This window comes from Trachypithecus francoisi, unplaced genomic scaffold (genome assembly GCF_009764315.1).
Source record: "Trachypithecus francoisi isolate TF-2019V2 unplaced genomic scaffold, Tfra_2.0 Lachesis_group5, whole genome shotgun sequence".
Taxonomy (NCBI): Eukaryota; Metazoa; Chordata; class Mammalia; order Primates; family Cercopithecidae; genus Trachypithecus; species Trachypithecus francoisi.
This window is the reverse complement of record NW_022681470.1, coordinates 112,812,350-112,836,348: the sequence shown is the minus strand read 5'-3', so window position 1 is coordinate 112,836,348 and position 23,999 is coordinate 112,812,350. Positions and strand designations below refer to the sequence as shown.

The 23,999-nt window shown below is 47.0% G+C and overlaps 3 protein-coding genes and 1 non-coding gene across 10 annotated transcripts in view; 3 read left to right on the top strand and 1 right to left on the bottom strand.

Moving 5' to 3' along the window:
• The first annotated feature begins 1,950 nt into the window (after window positions 1–1,950).
• TMEM167B (transmembrane protein 167B) lies at window positions 1,951–8,488 on the top strand. Its single transcript, XM_033198308.1, has 3 exons — window positions 1,951–2,114; window positions 4,474–4,605; window positions 5,993–8,488. The coding sequence occupies exons 1-3, from the start codon at window positions 2,105–2,107 to the stop codon at window positions 6,073–6,075; spliced, it is 225 nt and encodes a 74-aa protein (XP_033054199.1). The 5' UTR covers window positions 1,951–2,104; the 3' UTR covers window positions 6,076–8,488.
• Window positions 8,489–13,065: 4,577 nt separating this feature from the next.
• LOC117077116 lies at window positions 13,066–13,480 on the top strand. Its single transcript, XR_004434692.1, has one exon.
• Window positions 13,481–14,212: 732 nt separating this feature from the next.
• Window positions 14,213–23,864, bottom strand: CUNH1orf194 (chromosome unknown C1orf194 homolog). 4 transcript variants are annotated; one of them, XM_033198301.1, is made up of 6 exons: window positions 23,758–23,864; window positions 22,383–22,469; window positions 16,176–16,292; window positions 15,254–15,369; window positions 14,790–14,914; window positions 14,213–14,360 (listed from the first exon to the last, which is right to left on the bottom strand). In XM_033198301.1, exons 1-6 carry the CDS (start codon window positions 23,800–23,802, stop codon window positions 14,290–14,292), a joined length of 561 nt encoding a protein of 186 aa, XP_033054192.1. In that variant the 5' UTR covers window positions 23,803–23,864; the 3' UTR covers window positions 14,213–14,289. The 4 variants fall into 4 exon arrangements, with proteins under 4 accessions (XP_033054192.1, XP_033054194.1, XP_033054193.1 ...); XM_033198303.1 differs by lacking the exons at window positions 22,383–22,469; window positions 23,758–23,864 and adding an exon at window positions 21,052–21,282; XM_033198302.1 differs by lacking the exons at window positions 22,383–22,469; window positions 23,758–23,864 and adding an exon at window positions 20,072–20,230.
• LOC117075709 (UPF0577 protein KIAA1324) overlaps window positions 21,337–23,999 on the top strand; it is an 85,633-nt gene continuing 82,970 nt past the window's right edge. For 3 of the 4 annotated variants that reach the window (XM_033198298.1, XM_033198296.1, XM_033198297.1), the window contains exon 1: window positions 21,389–21,752. In XM_033198298.1, the coding sequence (XP_033054189.1) occupies window positions 21,606–21,752 (147 nt within the window). In that variant the 5' untranslated portion in view covers window positions 21,389–21,605. Of the gene's footprint in view, window positions 21,753–23,999 lie in introns of all 4 variants that reach the window. The other variant, XM_033198295.1, reaches the window with a different exon arrangement.

Here is a 23,999-nt window from a genome sequence, read left to right as displayed (position 1 = left end):
GTATGTGCCACCATGCCTGGCTAATTTTGTATTTTTACTAGAGATAGGGTTTCTCCACATTGGTCACGATGGTCTCAAACTGCCGACCTGAGGTGATCCGCCCACCTCAGCCTCCCAAAGTGCTGGAATTACAGGCGTGAGCAACTGTGCCCGGTCAAAGAGGGGCAATTATTATTATTATTATTTTTTGAAACAGAATCTTGCTCTGTCGCCCAGGCTGGAGTGCAGTGGTGCAATCTTGGCTCACTGTAACCTCCGCCTCCCGGGTTCAAGCGATTTTCCTGCCTCAGCCTTCTGAGTAGCTGGGATTACAGGCGCACGCCACCACGCCAGGCTAATTTCTGTATTTTTTTAGAGACGGGGTTTCATCATGTTGGTCAGGGTGGTCTTGAACTCCTGACCTCAGGTAATCCGCCTGCCTCAGCCTCCCAAAGTGCTGGGATTACAGGTGTGAGCCGTGCCCGGACAGCTGCTGCTGTTAGGCCTACACAATTGAGCTTTTGTTCTGTTTTGAGTGATCCTGAACAGTTCTTTTGGGCAGGGGAATTTGTGTGTGAATGTGCAAACATATATGTAAACTGATGGCTGCCTGGCCTTGTCCTAGGTTTTGTCCCGTATATATTCTGCCTTTTTCTTTTTCTTTTTTCTTTTTCTTTCTGCATGTATGTATATTTTCTCAAGGCGTCTGCCCTGCACTAGACTTTGGCTTGCCTTTCCAGGTCAGCTTCCAGAGGATGTTTTGGCAGTTTTCCCTCTGGATAACCAAGTGGACTGCAGCCAGCAGATGGCACTGCAGCAGAAAGGGGCAGAGTCCCTTTAGGCCCTTGGTAAGGAGGGCGGATTAGTAACCTTATAATTTAACCCTCCAGTTAGTCTTGGAGGACTCGGTGTCGCACTTCCGCCCGGACTCTAATAAAACAGGCCGAATTGTGTGCAATTAAGGATTTCAGGATGCAAATCGGAATCTGTAGTTTTGTCTCCTCCACTCCATCCCCATTATTAGATTGGCAATGTCTTTTGTCACGTTGTCAAAATGTTCTCAGAGGAGCGGTGTCTAGATATCGCCGATTTCTGGTTAAAGTGGCTGAGGTGATCCCAGAATTAATTAAATGCAGGAGAATCGAGATTCTCCTGATAGTTTAAGGAAAGGAAAAATTCACACGAGCAAACGGGCAACCATTTGAATGTTTTCCGACGACGTGGTGCTTTAGGACATGAAAGATGCGACTTGTTTTGTTTGTTTTTGAGGCGGAATTTCCGCTCTTGTTGCCCGGGCTGGAGTGCAATGGCTCGATCTCGGCTCACCGCAACCTCCGCCTCCCAGGTTCAAGCGATTCTCCTGCCTCAGCCTCCCCAGCAGCTGGGATTACAGGCACGCGCCACCGCGCCCGGCTAATTTTGTATTTTTAGTAGAGACGGGGTTTCTCCTTGTTGGTCAGGCTGGTCTCGAACTCCGACTTCAGGTGATCCGCTTGGCTCGACCTCCCAAAGTGCTGGGATTACAGGCGTGAGCCAGCGCGCCCGGCCGCGACTTGTTTTTGTCATTGTTTTTCCTCATTTCATTTGGAACGTTCAGACGCAGTCTAACTACATTTCCATCCGGAGTAAGGAAGAGCCGCTCAAGGGCAGTCACCCAGGCCGCAGGTGCGGCTTCTTCACCCGCGGTGCTGGAGTTCTCTCAAGTGGAAGCCCACGACGATGAAAACCTTATAGGTGGGCTGCTGCTTACACACAACAGCCGCCACGGCGCAAAATAAACTACAAGACTATAAGCCTTTACCTTTTCAAACACACCGACGCGGGCCAGCCCCAGCACTACGCCCGCAGGGGCACGCAGAAAACATTTCCTTATCCTGGCCAAGTAGGAAGCCTCCGGGATAGCGTTCTTAACCTACGTCAACACGCTGTTTCACGAGCTCGACAATCGGCTAGCCACTCCTGATAGCGTTCGGCGCTCGCCTCTCGGCCCTTGCTCCTGCGTACTCGGCTTCTTCCAGTTGCCTGGGCCCGGATCGGGAAGTGTCAAGCGGGTGCCGAGTTCCCCCACCTCCGCGGCTATCACCACCGAACCCGGACCCCCTACCTAGGTTCAGGGCCAGCCGCCATGACGAACGGTGAGAACCGATACCCTGAGCGGAGGGTGGGAGTGAAGGACGAAGGGAAAACGTGGCGGGCGGGGCCGGGACTGACGTGGCCGTTCTCCCCGCCCCCTCCCAGCCCGGCCCCCCTTGGCCTCTCGACGCCCCGAACTTCTGTACCCCTATCCTCCTCCGCGGGTTCCCCCTTCCCATATTCATCTAGGACCCCCAGTGCCTCTTATGCTCATACCTCGAGTTATTATCCCTATCCTTTGCTTTCCCTTTTCTTTTTCTTAGTTCTCTCTGGCCCTTGGAGAGGTCAGTCCCAGAGGTACTGCTGCTATTTAGACCCAGGGAAGAGAGAGGCTCCTCCTCCCAGCCCCCTACGTTCTCATACTTTCGGACCGTAGTTTTGTTGAGAGGGCCAATAAATCACATAGAATATCAAGTCTCACAGTTTTGGGGGTGCTGATGAATGTAGACCCCACAAAAGATTGTTGTTACGGAGAAATGCTGGAAAGATTTTTGATTTTAAAGTCCTGGCGGGGTGATCTCACGTGGAGACCCTGACTAGTGTTGAAAGGGGTGGATTTAGACACTGCCTCTTCTAGATGATGAGGCAGTTGTCACCCTGTTTATCTGACCTCATTTTCCAGGCCTCTTCAAAAACTTTATAGATACGAATTCTGAATTCCAGAGGAGGACAGGAAGGAGGGCCTTCATGATTTTTAGCGTCAACCTTACAGGAAGGAGAAGAGAAAGCCTTTTAGGCATTACGATGATTTGAGGGGCGCTCCGGAAAGCATTTCTCAAAAGTACTTTGTCCATAGACCTGGCATTGAAGACTCGAATTTAACCTCCTTGTGAATTTTGCCATTGTCTGCAGAAACTTATGAGAGAAAAAGGGTAGCACGTAAAGGTATAGTTCCTCAGAAAACCTTAGTGTATGTATTAATTTACTGGACCCTTTCTTAGTGACACCTAGCTGTGAGACAGTATTACTGGAGGGAGAGAGGTAGATAGTGTGGTCTAGAACTGGCAGACACTGTTTATATAGAATATTCATTTGGAGCTTTCTGGGAAGTCAGAGGTCTCAGGATACTAGGCACAGTAAGAAAAGGGACATTACCCAGGGGAAGACAGAATCTGAACCAGGAAGTAAGACAGCAGTTTGACACGGTAATTGCTGAATAAATTTTAGTCATTTTTCCCCATTTTGTGGTCCAATATCTTCTCGTTTTTGCAATTAGGTGATTCACTGTGATTACCTGTAAAAGAAATGAGCTTGGTTTATATATTTAAGAAACAAAGCTAAGAAGTTGAAGCTTTCTATGTTGAAGCCTTAGATACTTTTTCTTTGTTTTAGAAAAATCTGTTATTATTCTGGCAGAAATTCGGTTTGTTAGAATATCATGCATAAAGTGTAAGATACTGATAGGAAAATTGTAGTTATGTACATTCTCACTCCTGTAATTTTCAGTAAGCTTTACTTTTAGCCTTAACGTATTCTTCACCTACAGTTGCACATCTGACATATTTGGCTACATATCTAGCTCTCCTTTATCATATGAGTGATTTATAACAAGAACATGTTAAATTCTGTGTGCTGAGTCTCTAAGGATTCGTATGTCTCTTTTTTTTTTTTTTTGAGACGGAGTCTCGCTCTGTTGCCCGGAGTCTCGCTCTGTTGCCCGGGCTGGAGTGCAGTGGCCGGTTCTCAGCTCACTGCAAGCTCCGCCTCCCGGGTTTATGCCATTCTCCTGCCTCAGCCTCCGAGTAGCTGGGACTACAGGCGCCCGCCACCTCGCCCGGCTAGTTTTTTTGTATTTTTTAGTAGAGACGGGGTTTCACCGTGTTAGCCAGGATGGTCTCGATCTCCTGACCTCGTGATCCGCCCGTCTCGGCCTCCCAAAGTGCTGGAATTACAGGCTTGAGCCACCGCGCCCAGCCAGAATTCGTATGTCTCAATCTATTGCCAATGCTAGTCATTCTTGGGATGCTAATTTCTGCCCAGGATTTCTACTTCTTGAGAGGTGAGGGGAGGGACCAGTGACATTTTGGTAAAGGGGATGTAAAAAAAAATGTATTTTTTTTGCGTTGGGGTCTCACTCTGTTGTTCAGGCTATAGTGCAGTAGCATGATCGTAGCTCATTGCAGCCTCGAACTCCTGGGCTCAATCGATTCTCCTTCCTCCTACAAGCAGTTTTTGGGGAACAATAAACTAATCTTGTTAGTCCCAGGATCCTGGCTCCCTCTTGTCAAGTGCTGGTACTGCCTGTTGGGGTTATTATTTTGTTATTATGTCACACACTATCTTCCTTAGAGTTCTCAGGCAGGATCACAGGTCCCACGCTAGATCAGTACCTAAGGTTTTCTTTTCTTCTTTATTTAACAGTGTACTCCTTGGATGGGATTCTGGTGTTTGGTTTGCTCTTTGTTTGCACCTGTGCCTACTTCAAGAAAGTACCTCGTCTCAAAACCTGGCTGCTATCAGAGAAGAAGGGTGTTTGGGGTGTGTTTTACAAAGGTGAGGCCATGTCTGGATAGGGAGAAGAGACTGCCATCTCTGGACAGTGTGGAGCTACAAAGTAGGGAGTACAGTGAGCTGGGACTGATTTTGGTTTCATTTTTAGAAAACAATCCCTCAGATTGGGCCTGAGAGTCTGTAAAATTAATCATTCTCCAAAGTTGAGGGAAGAGATAAATGTTAAAATTTGCTGGGTGTGGTGGCTCATGCCTATAATCCCAGCAATTTGGGGGGCCAAGGCGAGGATTGCTCCTGTCCAGGAGTTGTAGATCAGCCTGGGCAACATAGTGAGACCCCATTTCTACAAAATATACAAAAATTAGCCAGGTATTGTGGCACGTGCCTGTAGTCCCAGCTACTCAGGAGACCGAGGTGGGAGGATTGCTTGAGCCTAGGAGGTTGAGGCTGCAGTGAGCCATGGTGGAGCCACTGCACTCCAGCCCAGGTGACAGGGTGAGACCCTGTCTTAAAAAAAAAAAAAAAAAATTAAATATTATTTAAAAATATAATTGTCTATTTTAGCATCCAGATGATTTTGTATTCTCCATGGAGTAAAAGTATACACATCAAACCATTTTAGGCTGCGGTGGAATTCCTCCCTTCAGTGGGAAAAAGATTTTTCTACAGAAAATTTTCCTCAATTTTCTGTCAAGGGTACATTGGAGTCTCTTTTAAGGTTTGACTTAATTAACTTGGATGCTTTTTTTACTGTTTATTTGAGGCACATTCATTTGGAATCCTATCTACCTAAATTTTTTTTTTGAAAAAGGACAAAATACAAACAGACCCTAAAGCATAAGGATAGCATTTAGAAACATCCCACAGGCTGGGTGCCGTGGCTCATGCCTGTAATCCCAACACTTTGAGGAGGCTGAGGTGGGCAGATCACCCGAGGTCGGGAGTTCGAGACCAGCCTGGCCAACATGGTGAAACCCCGTCTCTACTAAAAATACAAAAGTTAGCCAGGGAGCCGGGCCCCGTGGCTCATGCCTGTACTTCCAGCCCTTTGGGAGGCCGAGGCGGGTGGATCACCTGACGTTAAGAGTTCAAGACCAGCCTGGCCAAGATGGTGAAACCCCATCTCTACTAAAAAAACAAAAATTAGCTGGGCATGGTGGCAGGCGCCTGTAATCTCAGCTACTCAGGAGGCTGAGGCAGGAGAATTGCTTGAACCCGTGCAGCAGAGGTTGCAGTGAGCCGAGATCGCGCCACTGCACTCCAGCCTGGGCAACAGAGTGAGACTGCCTCAAAAAATAAAATAAAAACATCCCAGGTCCTTGAGAGCATTGATATGTCTGTCTGTGACTAGAGACTTCAAAATATCACCATGAAAGTGAGGACTTATATGAAGGGCAGGGTGTGATTTCTTCTCTCTTTTGCCTGCTAGCCGCTGTGATTGGAACCAGGCTGCATGCTGCTGTGGCAATTGCTTGTGTTGTAATGGCCTTTTACGTCCTATTTATAAAATGAATTCCAAAGTATCCAAGTCATCAACTGCCAACCAAGGGGACGGGGATGAAGAACCTGTTGGAGACCTGGACTCAGTGTAGGAGAGTTCAGCTGAAATCATCAGTCCCCAGAATGACACCACAGCATCAGCCCCTGATATATGTGGGGAAAACTCATGGTCATGAACATTATTTATGCTTCAGGGGACTACAGAAAGCCAGCTTCCTTTGATCTATGTGTAAATCAGTCCTTGGCAGAGTGCATATAATGTCCAGATAAATTACACCCCTTGGTGATAAGATTACATACCTCCTTCATAAAAAGCTGTCATCCTCTTTTGTTCTTCACCTCCTCATCAGGATCTTTTCAAACTGCGGCTCGTTAGGGAAGGAACTAGGCTGTGTTCAGACCTCTTTTGAAGACAGAATTTTCAAGACTTCTTTTCATTCTTTGATTTGGATCTGGCAAACTGGGGAGGGGATGCTGGGTGGGAAACAGTTATGAAATGCCAAGATATTCTTTGGCTTTAGAAATTTATTTTTCATGTACCCATCTGGAAACATAAAAGAGAGGCATAGTGCTCACTGCAAAAAGAGAACAGATGAAGTAGCTGTGTTATGTGCTGGTATCTTGAGTTTTGCCAAGAAAATCTGGGCCTACATAAAATTTGAGAATTATCTGTGTGATGAGACCAGAAAGCAGTGGCTTAGAGAAGAAAAAATTTTTCTGTTCACCAGTATCCTCAAATGGAGACTTCACTTGATCAGATGGTATATGAAAAATGAATCAACTGTTGCTATTTCATAAAACCTTTTTATATTTTCTAAATTACTTAGTGCTAAATACTGTTACTCAGTTTTAAATGCCCCGACTAAGGAAAAAGAAACTATTGAAAAATTGTTTAATATATTTGCAGTTGGGGTAGAAGAAAGAAATCTAGTATATTGATTCATATACTAGTAAATTTGTCTAGTATAAGAACTTGTGATGTCAGATTGAAGTTTTGTCATAAAAGACAACAAACTTATTTTGTGTTTAAGTCTGAGTTGTTACGGCAATTTTTAGTTGATTACTTATTTTTCTTAGCCAACTCTTAATTTTCTTCATATTGCATTACTCTTTAGTTGTCTCTGGAAATTCTACTTACTTTGACATGTGAAATTCAAATGACAGAAGTTGCTGATATTCATCAGTGTGTTTGAACCGTGCATAGGATCCACAAATGAAATGAGGGTGTTTCCTGAAGTAGAAGAAAACAGAACTTTGCAAGTGACACTGAAGTATTTTGCCATGGAGTTAGTAACTCCCGAGGAGACCATTTTAGATGGCTCAGCATTTGACAGGAAGACTGCTCCATTCCCTCCTTATATCTACAGAAGGATCAGCTATTGGATGTCTAGAACTTCTCTATTTAAAAAAAAAAAAAGAGTAGGTCTAAAATTAAATTATTATAAGCAAGCATAGGCATGGGTCTTCCAGTTGAATTGTCCATTATCGTAAAACTTAATGGTGGACAAGTTAGCTGTAGTTGATTCCTGTGTGGCAGTAAATTGTCTTCTGTCTGCTTACTCCAAATAATAAAAGCTGCTAGGAAGTTTAGATTTTGAAATAGGCAGTTTAATGCTTTGAGGGTTTCTAGAAATACAGAAAGTCATCAAGTAAACACTACATGTCTAATCATCTCAGAGTTGTGGCTGTTACCTCTTCAGGAATTGGTCCACAGGGTAAATTTCAACAATTCCTATGTTTTCCATTGTCATTTCTGAAGACCTTTGAGATGAGAGAAAGGAAATCTAGTGGAACAGGAAAGAGAGTTACACTTTGTGGGTGTGAGTTTGGGACCTGTTAGCCAAAGGGAATGTCACTCTCTGGAAACAGGTTCAGCATGTTTGCACTTGTTATTTTGTAGCTTTAATTATTTTTGTTTTCTAATGTCTCTAAGCTTGGTGTTTAGAGCTGCTTCATATTTTAAACTAGTTCCATTCCACAGTACTAGTTCAAACCAGTTCTTACAGCCTCCTGGGTGGGTCATCTTGACCTAAACTCTTGTGTTGTCACATTTTGAGATGTTTTCATAGCAGAATGTACCAAAAAGTGCACAAGGTAAAGGTAATTTACAGCAAGAAACAAATACACATTTGTTTTATTTCTTGACTTTCCCTAAGCAGATAAGCAGAAACTTGTTTAACTCATTACTTTGTTTGATATGTCTTGCATATTTTTGACTAAAAGTTATAGGAAGTTATTCCTCTGGGGGAATCTTTTACAGGTGGAGGAATGGGGATAGCAGTATAGCCTCAGATTCAAACTGGCATCACCCTAAACCCTGTGGGCCAGGGTGGGATGAAGTCAGCTCCTTTTTATAGTTGAAATACAATTTTTTATTCACCATTGTCTGCACAAATCCTTGAAAATAAACGTTTTTTCCCTACAATCTTTGTCAATTTATTTTTCACATCCTGAATTTATGGAAGTTTGTTCAATACTCCCCTGGGTTCAGTTCATAGCCTACCTTTTTAGTTCACATTAGTGAATACCATCATTCCTGTTATCCCGTTGTGACAGCACTGAATATATTATATAGTTCAGAATCTGGCCAGGCGCAGTGGCTCACGCCTGTAATCCCAGCACTTTGGGAGGCCAAGGTGGATGGATCATGAGGTCAGGAGATCGAGACCATCCGGGCTAACACGGTGAAACCCCATCTCTACTAAAAATAGAAAAAAATGAGCCAGCTGTGGTGGCGGGCGCCTGTAGTCCCAGTTACTCGGGAGGTTGAGGTAGGAGAATGGCGTGAAACCGGGAGGTTGAGCTTGCAGTGAGCTGAGATCGTGCCACTGCACTCCAGCCTGGGCAACAGAGCAAGACTCTGTCTCAAAAAAAAAAAAAAAAAAGCATCTGGCCTAGCTTTCTCCTTTAGGGCAGCTGAGATAGATATATCTAGAGATATCTATAACTAGATATATATGTATATAAGATATGCTGAGATATATAACTACATGTATAAATGCATGTAGTAAGATTTCATATATATACGAATATCTTATTCATATATATGAATTAATAAGTTTTGAGGCGTATTAAATAAGGTAGATAGCACCCCCAATACATTTCACCTACTATTGCTATTAAAATACAAGTATCTGGCCGGGCGCGGTGGCTCAAGCCTGTAATCCCAGCACTTTGGGAGGCTGAGACGGGCGGATCACGAGGTCGGGAGATCGAGACCATCCTGGCTAACATGGTGAAACCCCGTCTCTACTAAAAAAATACACACACAAAAAAAAACTCGCCGGGCGAGGTAGCGGGCGCCTGTAGTCCCAGCTACCCGGGAGGCTGAGGCAGGAGAATGGCGTGAACCCGGGAGGCGGAGCTTGCAGTGAGCTGAGATCCGGCCACTGCACTCCATCCTGGGCGACAGACTGAGACTCCGTCTCAAACAAACAAACAAACAAGTATCATCTGCCCTAAACAGTCATAAACATCTTCATTCAAATGAAGTTAACAAGTTAGCCAGCCAGGCACCTAGAAAAATCCTTGAGCCAGGCTGGGTGCAGTGGTTCAGGTCTTTAATCCGAGCACTTTGGGAGGCCGAAGCAGGTGGTTCACTTGAGGTTAGGAGTTCAAGACCAGTCTGGCCAACATGGTGAAACTCTGTCTCTACTGAAAATGCAAAAAAAGGTTGCGCCACTGCACTCCAGCCTAGGTGACAGAGCGAGACTCCATCTCAAAAAAAAAAAAAAAAAAAAAAAAAATCCTTGAGCCAGCGAGATTCTGGCACATACAATGGGTAGTTTCCCCCCCTATTTATTTCAAGTGCCTGGTGAGACTGGCATAAGTACAAATTAGAACTTAAATCATTTTCTACTAATCTCCAAAATTCTTCAGATTTCTATCCCCCAACACCCATTTCATTGAAAAAGGAAAAAGAAGGAATTGAGCCATTAAAATTATGCTTTCTAATGTGAGAGGAGCTAATTCTGCTTATATAATCACTGCTATTTTACACTCTACTCATTCTGGAACTTGGAAGTCAACGTATGTTTTAATAGATAAGACCATAAATGAAGGCTCAAAAATTTGGATGTCACAGCATTAAGTTCTGGGCAGCCTTAGGGCTCTCTAAGTGGGGACAGGAATATGCCTTCCTATCTTTTCCCATTTGATAGATATCCTGACTTCCTAATACTTAGATTTAAATACAGTATTCTTGGCTGTGTGCAGTGTCTTAAGTCTGTAATCCCAGCACTTTGGGAAGCCAAGGCAGGAGGATCGCTTGAGCCTAGGAGTTCAAGACCAGACTGGGCAACATAGTGAGATCTCTGTCTCTACAAAAATTTTTTTTAAAAAGTAGCCAGCTGGCCGGGCGCGGTGGCTCAAGCCTGTAATCCCAGCACTTTGGGAGGCCGAGACGGGCGGATCACGAGGTCAGGAGATCGAGACCATCCTGGCTAACACGGTGAAACCCCGTCTCTACTAAAAAATACAAAAAACTAGCCGGGCGAGGTGGCGGGCGCCTGTAGTCCCAGCTACTCGGGAGGCTGAGGCAGGAGAATGGCGTAAGCCCGGGAGGCGGAGCTTGCAGTGAGCTGAGATCCGGTCACTGCACTCCAGCCTGGGCGACAGAGCAAGACTCCGTCTCAAAAAAAAAAAAAAAAGTAGCCAGCTGTGGGCCTGGTGCGGTGGCTCAAGCCTGTAATCCCAGCACTTTGGGAGGCTGAGACTGATGGATCACAAGGACAGGAGATTGACACCATCCTGGCTAACATGGTGAAACCTTGTCTCTACTAAAACTACAAAAAATTAGCCGGGTGTGGTGGCACGCACCTGTAATCCCAGCTACTCAGGAGGCTGAGACAGGAGAATGGCTTGAACCTGGGAGGCAGAGGTTGCAGTCAGCCCAGATGGTGCCTCTGCACTCCAGCCTGGGCCACAGAGCGAGACTCGGTCACAAAAGAAAAAAAGAAAATAAAGTAGGCAGATGTTACCTGTGGTCCCAGCAACTTGGGAGGCTGAGATGGGAGGATCAATTGAGCCCAGGAGGTTGAGGCTGCAGTGAGCTGTGATTGTACCACTGCACTCCAGCATGGGCGACTGAGCAAGACCGTCTCAAACAAATAAGTAAGTAAATACATACATACATATGTACTCTATTCCTCACCTTTCCCTTTGGTAAAATATTTGCCTTCTCCCTAGGGAGAAGGAGCTACTGGGGAAGCCAATGCTCCCCATGGTAATGACCAGGGATTGCTGTCTTCGTGGAAAAGAAGTCACTCACCTATAAATATCCTGAAGTTGAATCATATTTAAAAATTTAAGGGCTGGGTGTGGTGGCTAATGCCTGTAATCCCAGCAGTTTGGGAGGCCAAGGCAGGCGGATCACCTGAGGTCAGGAGTTCGAGACCAGCCTGACCAACATGGAGAAACCACAGCTCTACTAAAAATAAAAAATTAGCTGGAAGTGGTGGCACATGCCTGTAATCCCAGCTACTTGGGAGGCTGAGGCAGGAGAATTGCTTGAACCCGGGAGGTGGAGGTTGTGGTGAACTGAGATCTTGCCATGGTACTCCAGCCTGGGTAACAAGAGTGAAACTCTGCCTCAAAAAGAAAAAGAAAAAAAAAAAGTTGGCCGGGCGCGGTGGCTCAAGCCTGTAATCCCAGCACTTTGGGAGGCCGAGACGGGCGGATCACGAGGTCAGAAGATCAAGACCATCCTGGCTAACATGGTGAAACCCCGTCTCTACTACAAATACAAAAAAACTAGCCGGGCGACGTGGCGGGCGCCTGTAGTCCCAGCTACTCGGGAGGCTGAGGCAGGAGAATGGCGTGAACCCGGGAGGCGGAGCTTGCAGTGAGCTGAGATCCGGCCACTGCACTCCAGCCTGGGCGGCAGAGCGAGACTCCGTCTCAAAAAAAAAAAAAAAAAAAAGTTAAGGCCGGTCACAGTGGCTCACACCTATAATCCCAGCACTTTGGGAGGCTGAGGTGGGCGGATCACCTGAGGTCAAGAGTTCAGGACCAACCTGGCCCACACGGTGAAACCCCATCTCTACTAAAACATTTGCCAGGTGTGGTGGCGGGCATCTGTAATCCCAGCTACTTGGGAGGCTGAGGCAGGAGAATCGCTTGAACCCAGGAAATGGAGGTTGCAGTGAACTGAGATTGCTCCAGTGCACTCCACCCTGGGTGACAGAGCTAAGCTCTGTCTAAAAAAAAAGAAAGAAATTGGGCTGGGCGCATTGGCTCAGGCCTGTAATCCCAACACTTTGGGAGGCCAAGGCGGGCGGATCATGAGGTCAACAGTTTGAGACCAGCGTGGCCAACATGGTGAAACCCCATCTCTACTAAAAATACAAAAATTAGCCAGGCATAGTGGTGGACCCCTGTAATCCCAGCTACTCCGGAAACTGAGGCAGGAGAATTGCTTGAACCCGGGAGGCGGAGGTTGCAGTAAGCCAAGATCGCGTCATTGCACTCCAGCGTGAGCAACAGAGCGAGACTCCATGTAAGAAAAGAAAAAAGAAAAGTAAAGAAAAGAAAGAAGGAAGGAAAGAAAGAAATTGAAGACAAAGTCAAGATCACAGAAAAACTAAAGATATGGATATAAATATGTAGCTATACAAAGGTCAAAAGGCTAGGTGCGGTGGCGCTCTCCTGTGGTCCCAGCTACTCAGGTGGCTGAGGTGGGAGGATCACTTAAGCTAGGAGCAATGAGCCGTGTTCGCGCCACTGCGCTCTAGATTGGGCGACAGGGCGAGAACCAGTCTCCAAAAAAAATAAAAAAAATAACCACGATTCTGTATGGAGGAAATTAGTACCGCCTTTTCCTGGGACCTATGTTCCCCTCCGAGCCACGCGAGGGCAGCAACGCGCGCACTCTGAGGAACACCCGGTTCCTCAGGACCCGTCCGCCGGTGCTCGGTGGTTCCTCCCAGAATCCTCCACGGCGCGGGAGGGGGTAGGGGGTTTAAAAGCCGCAGGTTGAGGGGTGGGGAGGAGCGGACTTCCGCTGTTTTAGGGAGGGAGAGAGGCTTGGATCCTGGGTGTTGTGTGCGGAGCTGTGGTGTCGCGTGGGAGGCGCGTGCGGACCGAGTGTGAGTGGACGCGTGAGTGTGTGCGCTTGGAGCGTGTTCGGCGAGTGCGTGCGCCCACCCCTGCCCCCTTCCTCCCGCTTACACTTTGATCTTATTTGATCGGGTCATGACCCCAGCCCCGCCGGTCCGACCCGAAATGAAAAGCTCTCCTCCTGCGAAGCCCCCTCCTCGAGGCGCTGTGCAGAGAGGCCCTGTAGGCGGCGGCAACGCTGCGGTCCCCGAGGTCCCGGAGCTGGCCCTGCGGGGCCCGGCGCTCAGAAGTGATGAATTGATCAGATAGACGAGGCCGGGCTTGTCCCCGGCCACTGATTATCGAGGCGATTCTGATCTGGGCACGGCCACCGGGCTGCGGGCTGCCAGTGGCGTGGCGGCGAGCACGTGAACGGCCGGCGGCGGGTGGGGACGCTGAGCGCGGTGGCCAAGGGTAAATGAGCCGCCGGCCCTCCCCCGGGAGCTGGAAGGTCGCGGAGGCCTTGTCCGCCGCTGGTTTATTTTCCAACCACTTTCCCATTTCTCCTTGTTTTTCTTTTGCTCCTTTTTTTTTCTTTTTTTCTTTCTTTTTTTTTTTTGAGACAGGGTCTTGCTCTGTCGCCCAGACGAGTGCAGAACCGCGATATCGGCTCACTGCAACTTCGACCTCCTTGGCTCAAGCGATCCTCCCATCTCTGTCTCCCGAATAGGTGGGACTACAGGCACGCGTCACCACGTTCGGCTAATTTTTGTATTTTTTGGTAGAGACAGGGTTTCACCATGTTTTGCCAGGCTGGTCTCGAACTCCTAACCTCAAGTGATTCGCCCGCCTCGGCCTCCCAAAGTGCTGGGATTACAGGCATGAGCCACCGCGCCCAGCCCCCTTTTTAGTTTTTCTTTCTTTTTTTTGGATACAGTCTCACTCTGTTTGGCTGGAGTGCAGTGTTGCAATCATACTTAATTGCAGTCTCGACCTCCCAGGCTCAAGCCATTCTCCCACCTCAGCCTGGACGACAGAACGAGACACCGTCTCAAAAAAAAAAAAAAAAGGTCAGGTGGCAATTTGTAATCTATGGATAACAGACACTTCAGACTTCATCTTGCACAAATCTATTTAATGGAAGTGGGCCACAGTATGTTTCATTGTGATTGGTTCAGGGATCTGTCAACACTAGGTGGAGAAGAAGCCACCATCTTTCTTTCGGGAGTAGCCTCCATTGGTGGCTGCAGTGTGAGGGGACACTGGAGAAAAGAGAAGAGGAAGTGGACTGAATTTCAGATCCTTGGCCTTTTCTAGGAAACTTTAATCAATACATTTGTGGGTACTGTGGAGAAGCTTCTCATAATAGCTGGGAAAACCGGCATATGGAGGACTGATGGGAGATAGTTATGGGTCTTCCACCCCCAGGTTTTTGCCCTTGCTGTAAATGTTTGTCCCCTAGACCTAAGGCTGAGCAAAGAGGCTCTGAAAAATTGAATTAATTTCCTAGCTGTGTAGTCAGCATATCCCCTGGTATTAATCTGGTACTTGCCAACTTAATCGCTGCTTTCCAAGACCCACAGAAATCCCTCATCTTCCCTACTATCCAGTCACCTGAAATCCCTGATTAATGGGTCCATTTAGAAAGACCCCCACTGCTTCATCTGCTTACTCAGTCTTCTAACCCTTACCTATGGATCCCTGGATGCTATGGATGGACTCCTTTTTAGGGTTGATCCAGTGTCTGATGTTAGCCAGGAAAGTGATGGGTGGAGCGGGAGGGGTTAAAAATTCTCCAGGGAATTGGATCTTGGTTCTAGAAGAACGCGTAGGGAAGAACAGTGGAGAAATCAATCAGAGAAACGTGAGGAGGGCAAGGTAGTTGCATGTGATCTCAAGAATAAAGCAGCCAAAGATCTTTTTTACCTCTGTGAGATTAAAGATTTTGTTTATACAGATGAGCACAATCTTGGGGGATTTCTGTTCATCTTAGACAGTGAAAATACAGAAACTATATTATAGACACAGATGTAAAAATACAGAAATTCGTATACAAATGAGTACCTAGTGATTATCGTTTTCCTGGTGACATTTTACCTTATATGACTGGATGGCAGCATTTTTAGGCTGGAGAGGCTCTGCCTCTACCACTTACCTACAGACATCTTGTGTGGTCTTCTGGTTTAACAGTATCTCACTTTTGTTCTTGAATGTCCCAGTGTGGTGGTTGTACAAGGCTGCTAAGCGGAAGTCCAGGTCATCCTTTGGTATCTACAGAAGTCAGTCCCCCCAAGGTTAGCTCGGCCACCTGTATCCCTGCTCCAGTCAGGTTCTATTGTGCTCTAGTCTTCCCCAAAAGTATAGTGAAGGCTCTCTCGGGCCTGGAATCCACAACTCCTTACACACTAAATTGTTGTACGTGATAACTCTGGTTGATATGGAATTCTCTTAGGGTTAGGTCTAGGGAGTGGTGAGCTCTCACTGGAGAGTTAGGAATATTGTTCCTGATATGGGCTTAATGAACTTTACCTCATTCATGTTTATATTCAGTCCTTATTTTAGTTAGAGAATGAGAAGGTCTGTAAAATCATTTGCTCTAGATAACTGCCCAGAGCAAAACTTAAGTCTTCTGGCTTCCCAGAGGCCAGATAAATTGGCTTTTGGCTTTGGATTTGGTAGGATCTTGGGTTAGAGACAAAAGGAAAAGTACTGAAGCAGTTAGGGACAGACTAACTTTCAAAAAGATTATCAAGGGCTGGGTGCAGTGGCTTGTGCCTGTAATCCCAGCATTTTGGGAGGCTGAAATGGGAGGATCACTTGAGGCGAGGAGTTTGAGACCAGACTGAGCAACATACTGAGACCTCATCTCTTCAAAAAAAAAAAAAAAAAAAAATTAGCTGCATGTCATGGCACATGCCTATAGTTTCAGGAGGCAGAGGCAGGAGGATTGCCTGAGCCTGGGAGGTTCAGGCTATAGTAAACCATGATCAGGCCACAGCATTCCACCCTAGGTGACAGGAAAACAAAACAAAACAAACTCTAAATGGCTGCAAAGAGAATATTTCAATGCTAGATACCTCGGGATCAAAATAGTAGGCATCCCGCCTCATGGAAGTAATTGTGGGGGTTGAGTTGAGCCGACTCCAGGGTTCCTGCTGCTGAGCAAGGTGAGTTGGGTTCTTGTATGGCAATTTCTGCAAAAGAGAAACCGTATCCAGGACAACCTGGTTATACAGGAAGCCTTGCTGATGTGGTTAGCTTCAGTAGCATCGCCTTATTCCATCCAGTTTTATTTGTGTTTTTTGTTTTGTTTTATTTTTTGAGACAGAATCTCACTCTGTCACAGAAGCTGGAGTGCAGTGGCATGATCTCGGCTCACTGCAACCTCTGCCTCTTGGGTTCAAGTGACTCTTCTGTCTCAGCCCCTCAAGTAGCTGGGATTACAGGCATGTGCTACTATGCCCAGCTAATTTTTGTATTTTTAGCAGAGACAGGGTTTTGCCATGTTGGCTAGGCTGGTCTTGAACTCCTGACCTGAAGTGATACACCTGTCTCAGCCTCTCAAAGTCCTGAGATTATAGGCATGAGCCATCACGCCCGGCCCCATCTGGTTTTATTTGAATCTCAGACATCTGCAAAGAGAAGAATGGTATGGGGCAAGACTCCCCAGGCTCTTGATCCTCCTAAGTTTTCTTAGTGAGAACTGACAGAAACAGGCCAGGAATATAGGAGAAGGTATAGAGTGGGATGAGGGGAGGGAAGAGTTGGGAGCAGATAGGAAAAATGATGAGCTCAGGTTTAGATGTACTGAGTCTGAAGAAAAGGTGAGACATTCTAATGCAAATAACAGGTAGAAAACTGGAAGTGTAACTTGTTGGAGGAGAACTCAGAAGGATTGGTTGTCCACATGAAGTAGTAGCTGAAGCCTGCAAAATGGAGTCAGGCCAAAAGGGAAGAACTGGTTTGTGAGGATTGTACAGTATTACAACTGTACAAAAAAACTGTACAAAAAAAAAGAACTCTTATTAGACCTATCCAACATTGTAATCCTCCTTCTCCCCAGTATGGCAAAGTGCTCGGTGAGCCATACCTTTTTTTTTTTTTTTGAGACGGAGTCACTCTGTTGCCCAGGCTGGAGTACAGTGGCATGATCTCAGCTCACTACAGCCTCCATGTCCTGAGTTCAAGCGATTCTCCAGCCTTAGCCTCCCGAGTAGCTAGGATTACAGGCGTGTGCCACTGTATCTGGCTAATTGGAGAATAGCACTGTCTAAGGGACAGAGAGAAAGTGGAGCTGTGACAGTAGCTGAGAGATAAAGGCCAGAAATAAGAGGAAAACCCAGAGGAGCTGGGCCCACAGAGCATGGTGTGGGCATTTGAGGGAATCAGCATTATGATGTCAGAAACAGCTGAGTTCAAATAAAATCAGGCCTGGAAAGGATCCATCTGAACTGGCCACAGAGTTCACTGATAACTAGCAAGAGCAGTTTTAGGGGGTGCTTGAGGCAGAGGCCAGACTGCAGTGAGCTAAAGAGGGTATGGGAATGGTGAGTGAGGAAGTAGAGATAGTAAATACTGACTCCTGAAAAGGTCTGGTTCTGCAGGGAAAGTGATAGGCTGGTAGCTAGACCATGACAAAGAAATGAAGAGAGGCTGGGGTCAGAAAAGAGCGTATGTGGAACGGTACAGGTCTCAGAAGCACGGGGAAGTGTAGGTCCGGGGAGTAAAAGGGACTTTCCTTTCCCTGAGATGGAAAGAAAGTGGATGTAAAGATGACATTCGTGCTTGACAGTCTGGACTTTCTCAGTGAAAGACAATCTCATCCTTCTGCTGACAGAGATGATGAGGTTTAAGTGGTCTTCAAGGAGAGTGGGAAGAGTGCTGCTCAGGGCCACATCAAAGGATAACTGAGCCTATGCTGGCATCAAATACCTGTAGCTTTATTTCTTTCATACTTCATTATTCTTGGTGATAGCACAGTGGCTGATACACTCGTTTTCACTTTTCTTATGCTCACATCCACTGGATGAGCTGATTCCCTTCCATGGCTTCAACTACTATATGGATACCGTAGCTCATACAGATACACAGCTCCAGCATACATCTTTAATCCAGAACTCTCAACCCTGTTGCCTACTATTGATCTTCACTTAAATGTCCCACAGTCACTACAAAAACGTCTACATAGTTGATGTTTCTCAACATCTTTCTCCCCAAACCTGCTTCCCCAGGATGCTCCATTTCAGTGAACCCTCAGAATTAAACCCTTAGGAACCTAGCAGTTATTCTAGACTCATCTCCTCTCTTGGGCCCATATCCAGTCAGTCCCCGGGTCCTGTCAGTCCTGCCCTGTGCACCTTTCTCACATCTGCACCTGATCTCCATCCCCTGTGGTACTGCTGTAGATCCGTTACTCTTCCTCCTGGAGATCACCTCACCTGCCTCCTAACTGATCCCTCCTGTCTCACTCTCATCCTATCCAGTCTGCTGCCACTTGTGCTTCCTAAAACACCCATCTGATTGTGTCACTGTGGTACTTAAAATCCTACTATGGGGCTGGGACCTACGGTTCATGCCTGTAATCTCAGCACTTTGGGAGGCCAAAGCAGGAGGATCACTTGAGGCTAGGAGTTTGAGACCAGCCTGCACAAAGAAGGTCCTGGTTCTACAAAAAAATAAAATAAGAATTAGCTGGGTGTGGTGGCACCACCTGTGGTCCCAGCTACTTGGGAGGCTGAGTTGAGAGAATTGCTTGAGCCCAGGAGTTTGAGGCTGCAGTAAGCCAAGATTGCACCAGTGTAGTCCAGCTGGGGTGACAGTGCGAGGAGACCCTGTCTCAAAAAAAAAAAAAAAAAAAAATCCCACCATGATTCCTCACATCTCTAGGATGAAACCATAGCTAGCTAGCTAGCATAGTATACACAGCATACCCAGCCCACCAAGGGCATCTCCCAGCTCTGATCTCTGAGTGCCTCTATTTCATGCCTGCACTCCAGCCCTTCTGGATTATTTGCAGTTCCCCAGACAAGCCATTCTCTCTCTCCTTTCCATGTATTTGTACCTGCTTCTCCCTTTGCCTTGCATATCTGGTTCCTGTTTCCTTCTTCCTAACTCATATTCTACCCACTCCCTCACCTGGCCTACCTAACTCATATTTGGACATCAAAATGCATCTGCTCTGTGAAGCTTTCCTTTAAGTTCCTGGTTCTCATGGCACCCTACACACAACTCTGTCACAACATGTGCTGTTGTGCAAGCATTTTTGCTATTGTCGGTCTGTCTTTACTACTAGAGTTCCTTAACAGCAGAAGCTACATCTAATTTATTTATATATCCTTGGTGTCTAGCAGAGTGTCTGGCTTATAGTAAATAAGTATTGAATAAATAAAAAGGGGCTCTTAATGTTGTTGTTAGACAACAATTACCACTTAATTCATCTTATTGTGCACCACTTCAAATATCCCAATCACTCCTACCAGAAAAAAGATCATCTAAGTTCCTAAATCAGTGACCACCATCATGCTAAACACACACATAACAAACACATTGTGGTGGTAACCAGAAGACAGAGACAGTGTGAACACAGATGTATAAAGCATGACCTCTGGTGACTTTCAGAGGATTCTCTCCCACTCCACGTCTCATTTCTCTTCAGAGAACAGTCTTCCCAACAGGGAAATGGGTAGCTTGAAGGAACCTGGGCCCTGCCATAACTTATACTCACAATTGATTTGAGCTGCCAGAGCCCCTTGTTCTTCTAGACTAGAGCTCTACTTTCCCCTGCTCAAAAACTCCTCTGAAACGTTAGCCGACCTGAATATGGAGATAGGGAGGCAGGCAGAAAACAGACTTCTCTGGTACCCGACTGAGTGTCTTCACCAGAGTGCTTTATGTTACCATCTCTGCCCATCACACCGAGAGAAAGAAGACTACCGGCGACCCTACTGGGAATCTGCGCAAGAAACCACAGTACCTTGGAAGCCCTCAGTTCTCCTAAGTAGGAATCATCGTTATCTAATGTAGGCTGCTGGAAAGGGTCCCGGGTGGGAGGCATGGCTAAATGCCTAACTCTTCTAAGAGGGATGGGAGGTCCGCTCAGCCGCAGCACAGCCTCACTCGCATATGATCCCGGGTCCCAATTGTTTGGAACGCTGGTTTCGGTTGCCAGGCAACTGCCCAGCCATCTAAGACAGAGGAATTCCCTCCGAGGAGGGCGCCACCTGGCGGCTGACCGCGGGAGGCCTCTGGGGAGGATGCTTCGGGGAATGCAAAGGGAAAGCGCCGCTGAGTAGGCCCCGAGCCTTGGAGTTGCACTCCTGAGCCTCGGCGGAAAAGCGCCGGCCGCTCACCATCAGGACTTCTGCAAAAGACTTCAGTTGAGGAAACAAGTCCTTAAAGATGACCCAGAAATTTCCTTCTGGCTCGCACCTAACAAAAGGCTTTCACAGCCATGAGAGAATGAGGATGTCAAGAGACCAAAGAGGGCCGGGCGCGGTGGTTCACGCCTCTAATCTCAGCACTTTGCGAAGCGGAGGCGGGCGGATCGCTTAAGCCCAAGAGTTCGAGACCAGTCTGGGCAACATGGCGAAACCCCGTCTCTACAAAAAATAGGAAAAAGATTAGCTGGGCTTGGTGGCACGCGCCTGGAGTTCTGACTACTCAGGAGGCTAAGCCAGGAGAATCTCTTGAACCCCAGAGGCGGAGGTTGCAGTAAGCCGAGATCGCACCACTGCACTCCAGTCTGGGTGAGAGAGTGAGACCCTGTCTGGGGGCGGGGGTGGGGTGGGGGGGGCACGTGCGGTACTTGGAAAATTGCGGCTAAGGCAAACTCCTTGCTTAAACTCCCATCAACTGCAGTGTCAGGGCTTCTCATCTAGCCGGTTGTAGAAGCACGGATGGATTTGGCGGGATGTAAGATCTCCAGGAGTGGCCTTCGTAGGAGGGAACACGTACTGGGGCCTCTTCCAGGCGATGACTTCTGGAGGGTGATCCCTCCATCTTCTTTCTCTCAGTTCACATGCCACGTGTACAAAATCAGAGATGCTCATAAAATAACATCTAGCCCGAAAGGGCTGTAGAAAACGGAAATTTGTTGGCGCTGGCTTGGGGGATGCTTCCACCACGTTCTTCACACGAGCCCCGGGCATGCCTGTTGGGCCGGTTGCGCACCCCGGGCGCGCGCTCTCCCGCGCCCACGCCGCGCGCACCAGCTGCGGCGGCTGCCATGGCGACCCGCAGGTGAGCGGCAGAGGCGCGCGTGGTCCCTGCCCCACCCGCGCGGAGCCAGAGGAGGCGGTTGTCAAGGCGACGTGGGTAGGAGGAGAGGACTCAGGGAGGAGGAAGGATGGGCGGTGTTGGCGTAGCCGCAGGGAGGTGACTGGAGCGAGCCTGGCCTCTTGCATCCCCCCCGCCCCGTGTACCTCCCTCCCCTTTTTTTCCGCCTTCTGCCAGCAGAAGCAGCAGCCGCAGCACCTGAGCCGCTACTGCCGCTCACTCAGGGCAACACTATGGCTGAGCCTGGCCACCGTCTCTCGGCCAGAGGCAGGGGAACAACTGAGAGGCGCACATCCCGGCTGTTGCGGCTGCTGTTCTGGGCTGGGACCGCCTTCCAGGTGACCCAGGGAATGGGACCGGAGCTTCACGCTTGCAAAGAGGTACTGCCGCCCCCCTACCCGACCCCGCTTTGGTCACAAAAGTCTGGGTCCAGGCGGAGACCTTGGGGACCCAGGCGCAGAGAGTTTCAGACGCCACGGAGTTTAGATTTCTTTGGGGATGAGGCGTGGGGGGAGGGAAGAGGAGCCAGTCTGGCGTCATGAGGAGGCCAGCACATTGGAGGACTCACGGATAGATCAACCTCACAGCTTGGGATGCTGAGCTCAGCGAGAAAGGTCCCAGCCCCAAGAAGGGGAGCTACCTGGGTACCTGAACTCAGAATGAGGGAGGAAGACGAGTTGTTTTCCAACTGGGATAAATTCACCTTAAAAGTGGTTGACAACAAAAGATTATGCACAGAGAAGCAAAATAGGAAGAGGAAAGGAGAGTAGTGGGAGAGCAAAGGAGTTAGGAAGGCCAGAAAAAAGTACCGGAGCGAAGTGATTTTATCATGGCTACACAAAACGGAGTAAGAAGGTGGGAGATGTGCAAGAGGGATGATAGGATCCCAGCTCTCTAGTTCCTTGTTTATTAAACATCGGTTAGTGAACACTGTTAAACGTGGCTCCTCCTTATAGCTTGGCCTCCCCGCAGTGTACTATGTTTAGTGTACCTGACAGCACACGACTCACCTTTCTGCAGATTTTGAGTTCTTCAATATCTTGTGTTCTGCCAGCCTCTGGTCTCCTTCTCTGACTTCTGCTAACATATGTCAAAGTCTTTTTCAAGGTATTTCCAAAATGTTGGAAGCAGAATTCAGACAATAGATAGTCAATGTCTTATAACCAAAAATATCTTTTGAAAAGTCATCTTGGAGGAACGCAAAAGAGCACTAGGAGCAACAAAACTAAGTCGTTTCTGTATTATTGAAATAAGGATATTTGGTTGCGCTCCGAGCAACTTTTTTAGAAACCATATGGCAGAGGCAACAATAAGATATTTACCAGAACTACGTTGGGGAAGGCAAAATGAAAGTTCTGTTATTTCTATGGAATGTGAAGGACTAAGGTTTTGAGACGTTCATATATATATATATATATATAACTTTAAAATATATATGTTTTAAAATAGAAATGAGGTTTCAATATACTGCCCCGGCCAGTCTCTAACTCCTGGGCTCAAGCGATCCTCCCACCTCAGCCTCCCAAAGTGCTGGGATTATAAGAATGAGTCACTGCACCCAGTCCAGAATATTTTTTATAAATTGTTAGTGTGAACTGATTGCCAGCAACAACTCCATCCCTTATGGAGATATATTCTTATAAAGATGTTCTGAGTCTACAGTAGAGCAGGTCATAAAGAAGTCAGGTGTGGGGGGAAGGATTTTTGTGTGAATAAAGATACTTGATTTTGAAGATTCATGAATATGATATAAGCGACCCCAGTGAGTGAGACTTTTGATAACCTTTATTAGCCTCAATGACAACCTGCCTTGGGCCATCTACATTTCCACCCAGCCACATAATGACCTGTTTTAGAGATCGCAGAGAACAGGATGATCTTATCAGTGACTCTGGCTCACCGGCCTTGATGGCCTGTGGTCTAACCAACCAAAATAATGAGACGAAGAAAGCCCACTTGCCTAAGAATCAAACAAGGGAGTCTCCTGAGTGGAAGGTAAGAATCATACAGTTTAACTACCAATTCTTGTTGAGATCTTTGTCAACAATGGAAAATATGAGACATTTCAGAAATTAAGCACTTCTATTATCTTGATTTGGAGGAAGAGAAGAATATTGATACTTGAGAACTTGAACTTGTGTACGAATTTTGCCTTTGGTCTTGTTTGAATAACCAGTATTTGCCTAAGCAAAAGGTCTTGCCACAAAGAGTAAGCTTAGGGTAGTGGAAAGCTATGGAGCTCAACCTACCAGGGTTTTAGTCCTGTTACTTACCACATGGTTTTTGGATTTGTAGAATGGGTATCAAATAACACCTACCTCAGAAAAGATTGCTTTGAGTATTGAAATAGAAAATACATTGGAAACACAAAATAGAGTTACCTACCCTCCTTCCCTGTTCAGCTTCTTTCCCATTATATCCACACTCCATGCCAGATTGGAAATGGCTTGGGAGGCATGCCCATTGACCGCAGGCGTCAGCAAGTCCTGTTTACATTCTCCTTGAGCAAACAGTGGCCAATGAACACCCTCAACTCCAAAACAATCAGGGAGAGAATAAACCCATTGTTATAGTATTCATTTGGCAATATGAACTGATCAAACAAGTTTGGGGGCTTCCAACCCCAC

Excerpts from the sequence above, each read along its gene's own strand:
- TMEM167B (XM_033198308.1), top strand. Across the intron at positions 4,606-5,992 it reads TTGGGGTGTGTTTTACAAAG|CCGCTGTGATTGGAACCAGG; the intron begins GTGAGGCCATGT and ends TTTGCCTGCTAG.
- CUNH1orf194 (XM_033198301.1), bottom strand. The coding sequence starts at position 23,802 with ATGGAGTGTGGATATAATGGGAAAGAAGCTGAACAGGGAAGGAGG. Across the intron at positions 22,470-23,757 it reads AAGCTGAACAGGGAAGGAGG|ACTTTGACATATGTTAGCAG; the intron begins GTAGGTAACTCT and ends ACCTTGAAAAAG. Across the intron at positions 16,293-22,382 it reads AACTCAAAATCTGCAGAAAG|AAATTGCCATACAAGAACCC; the intron begins GTGAGTCGTGTG and ends TCTCTTTTGCAG.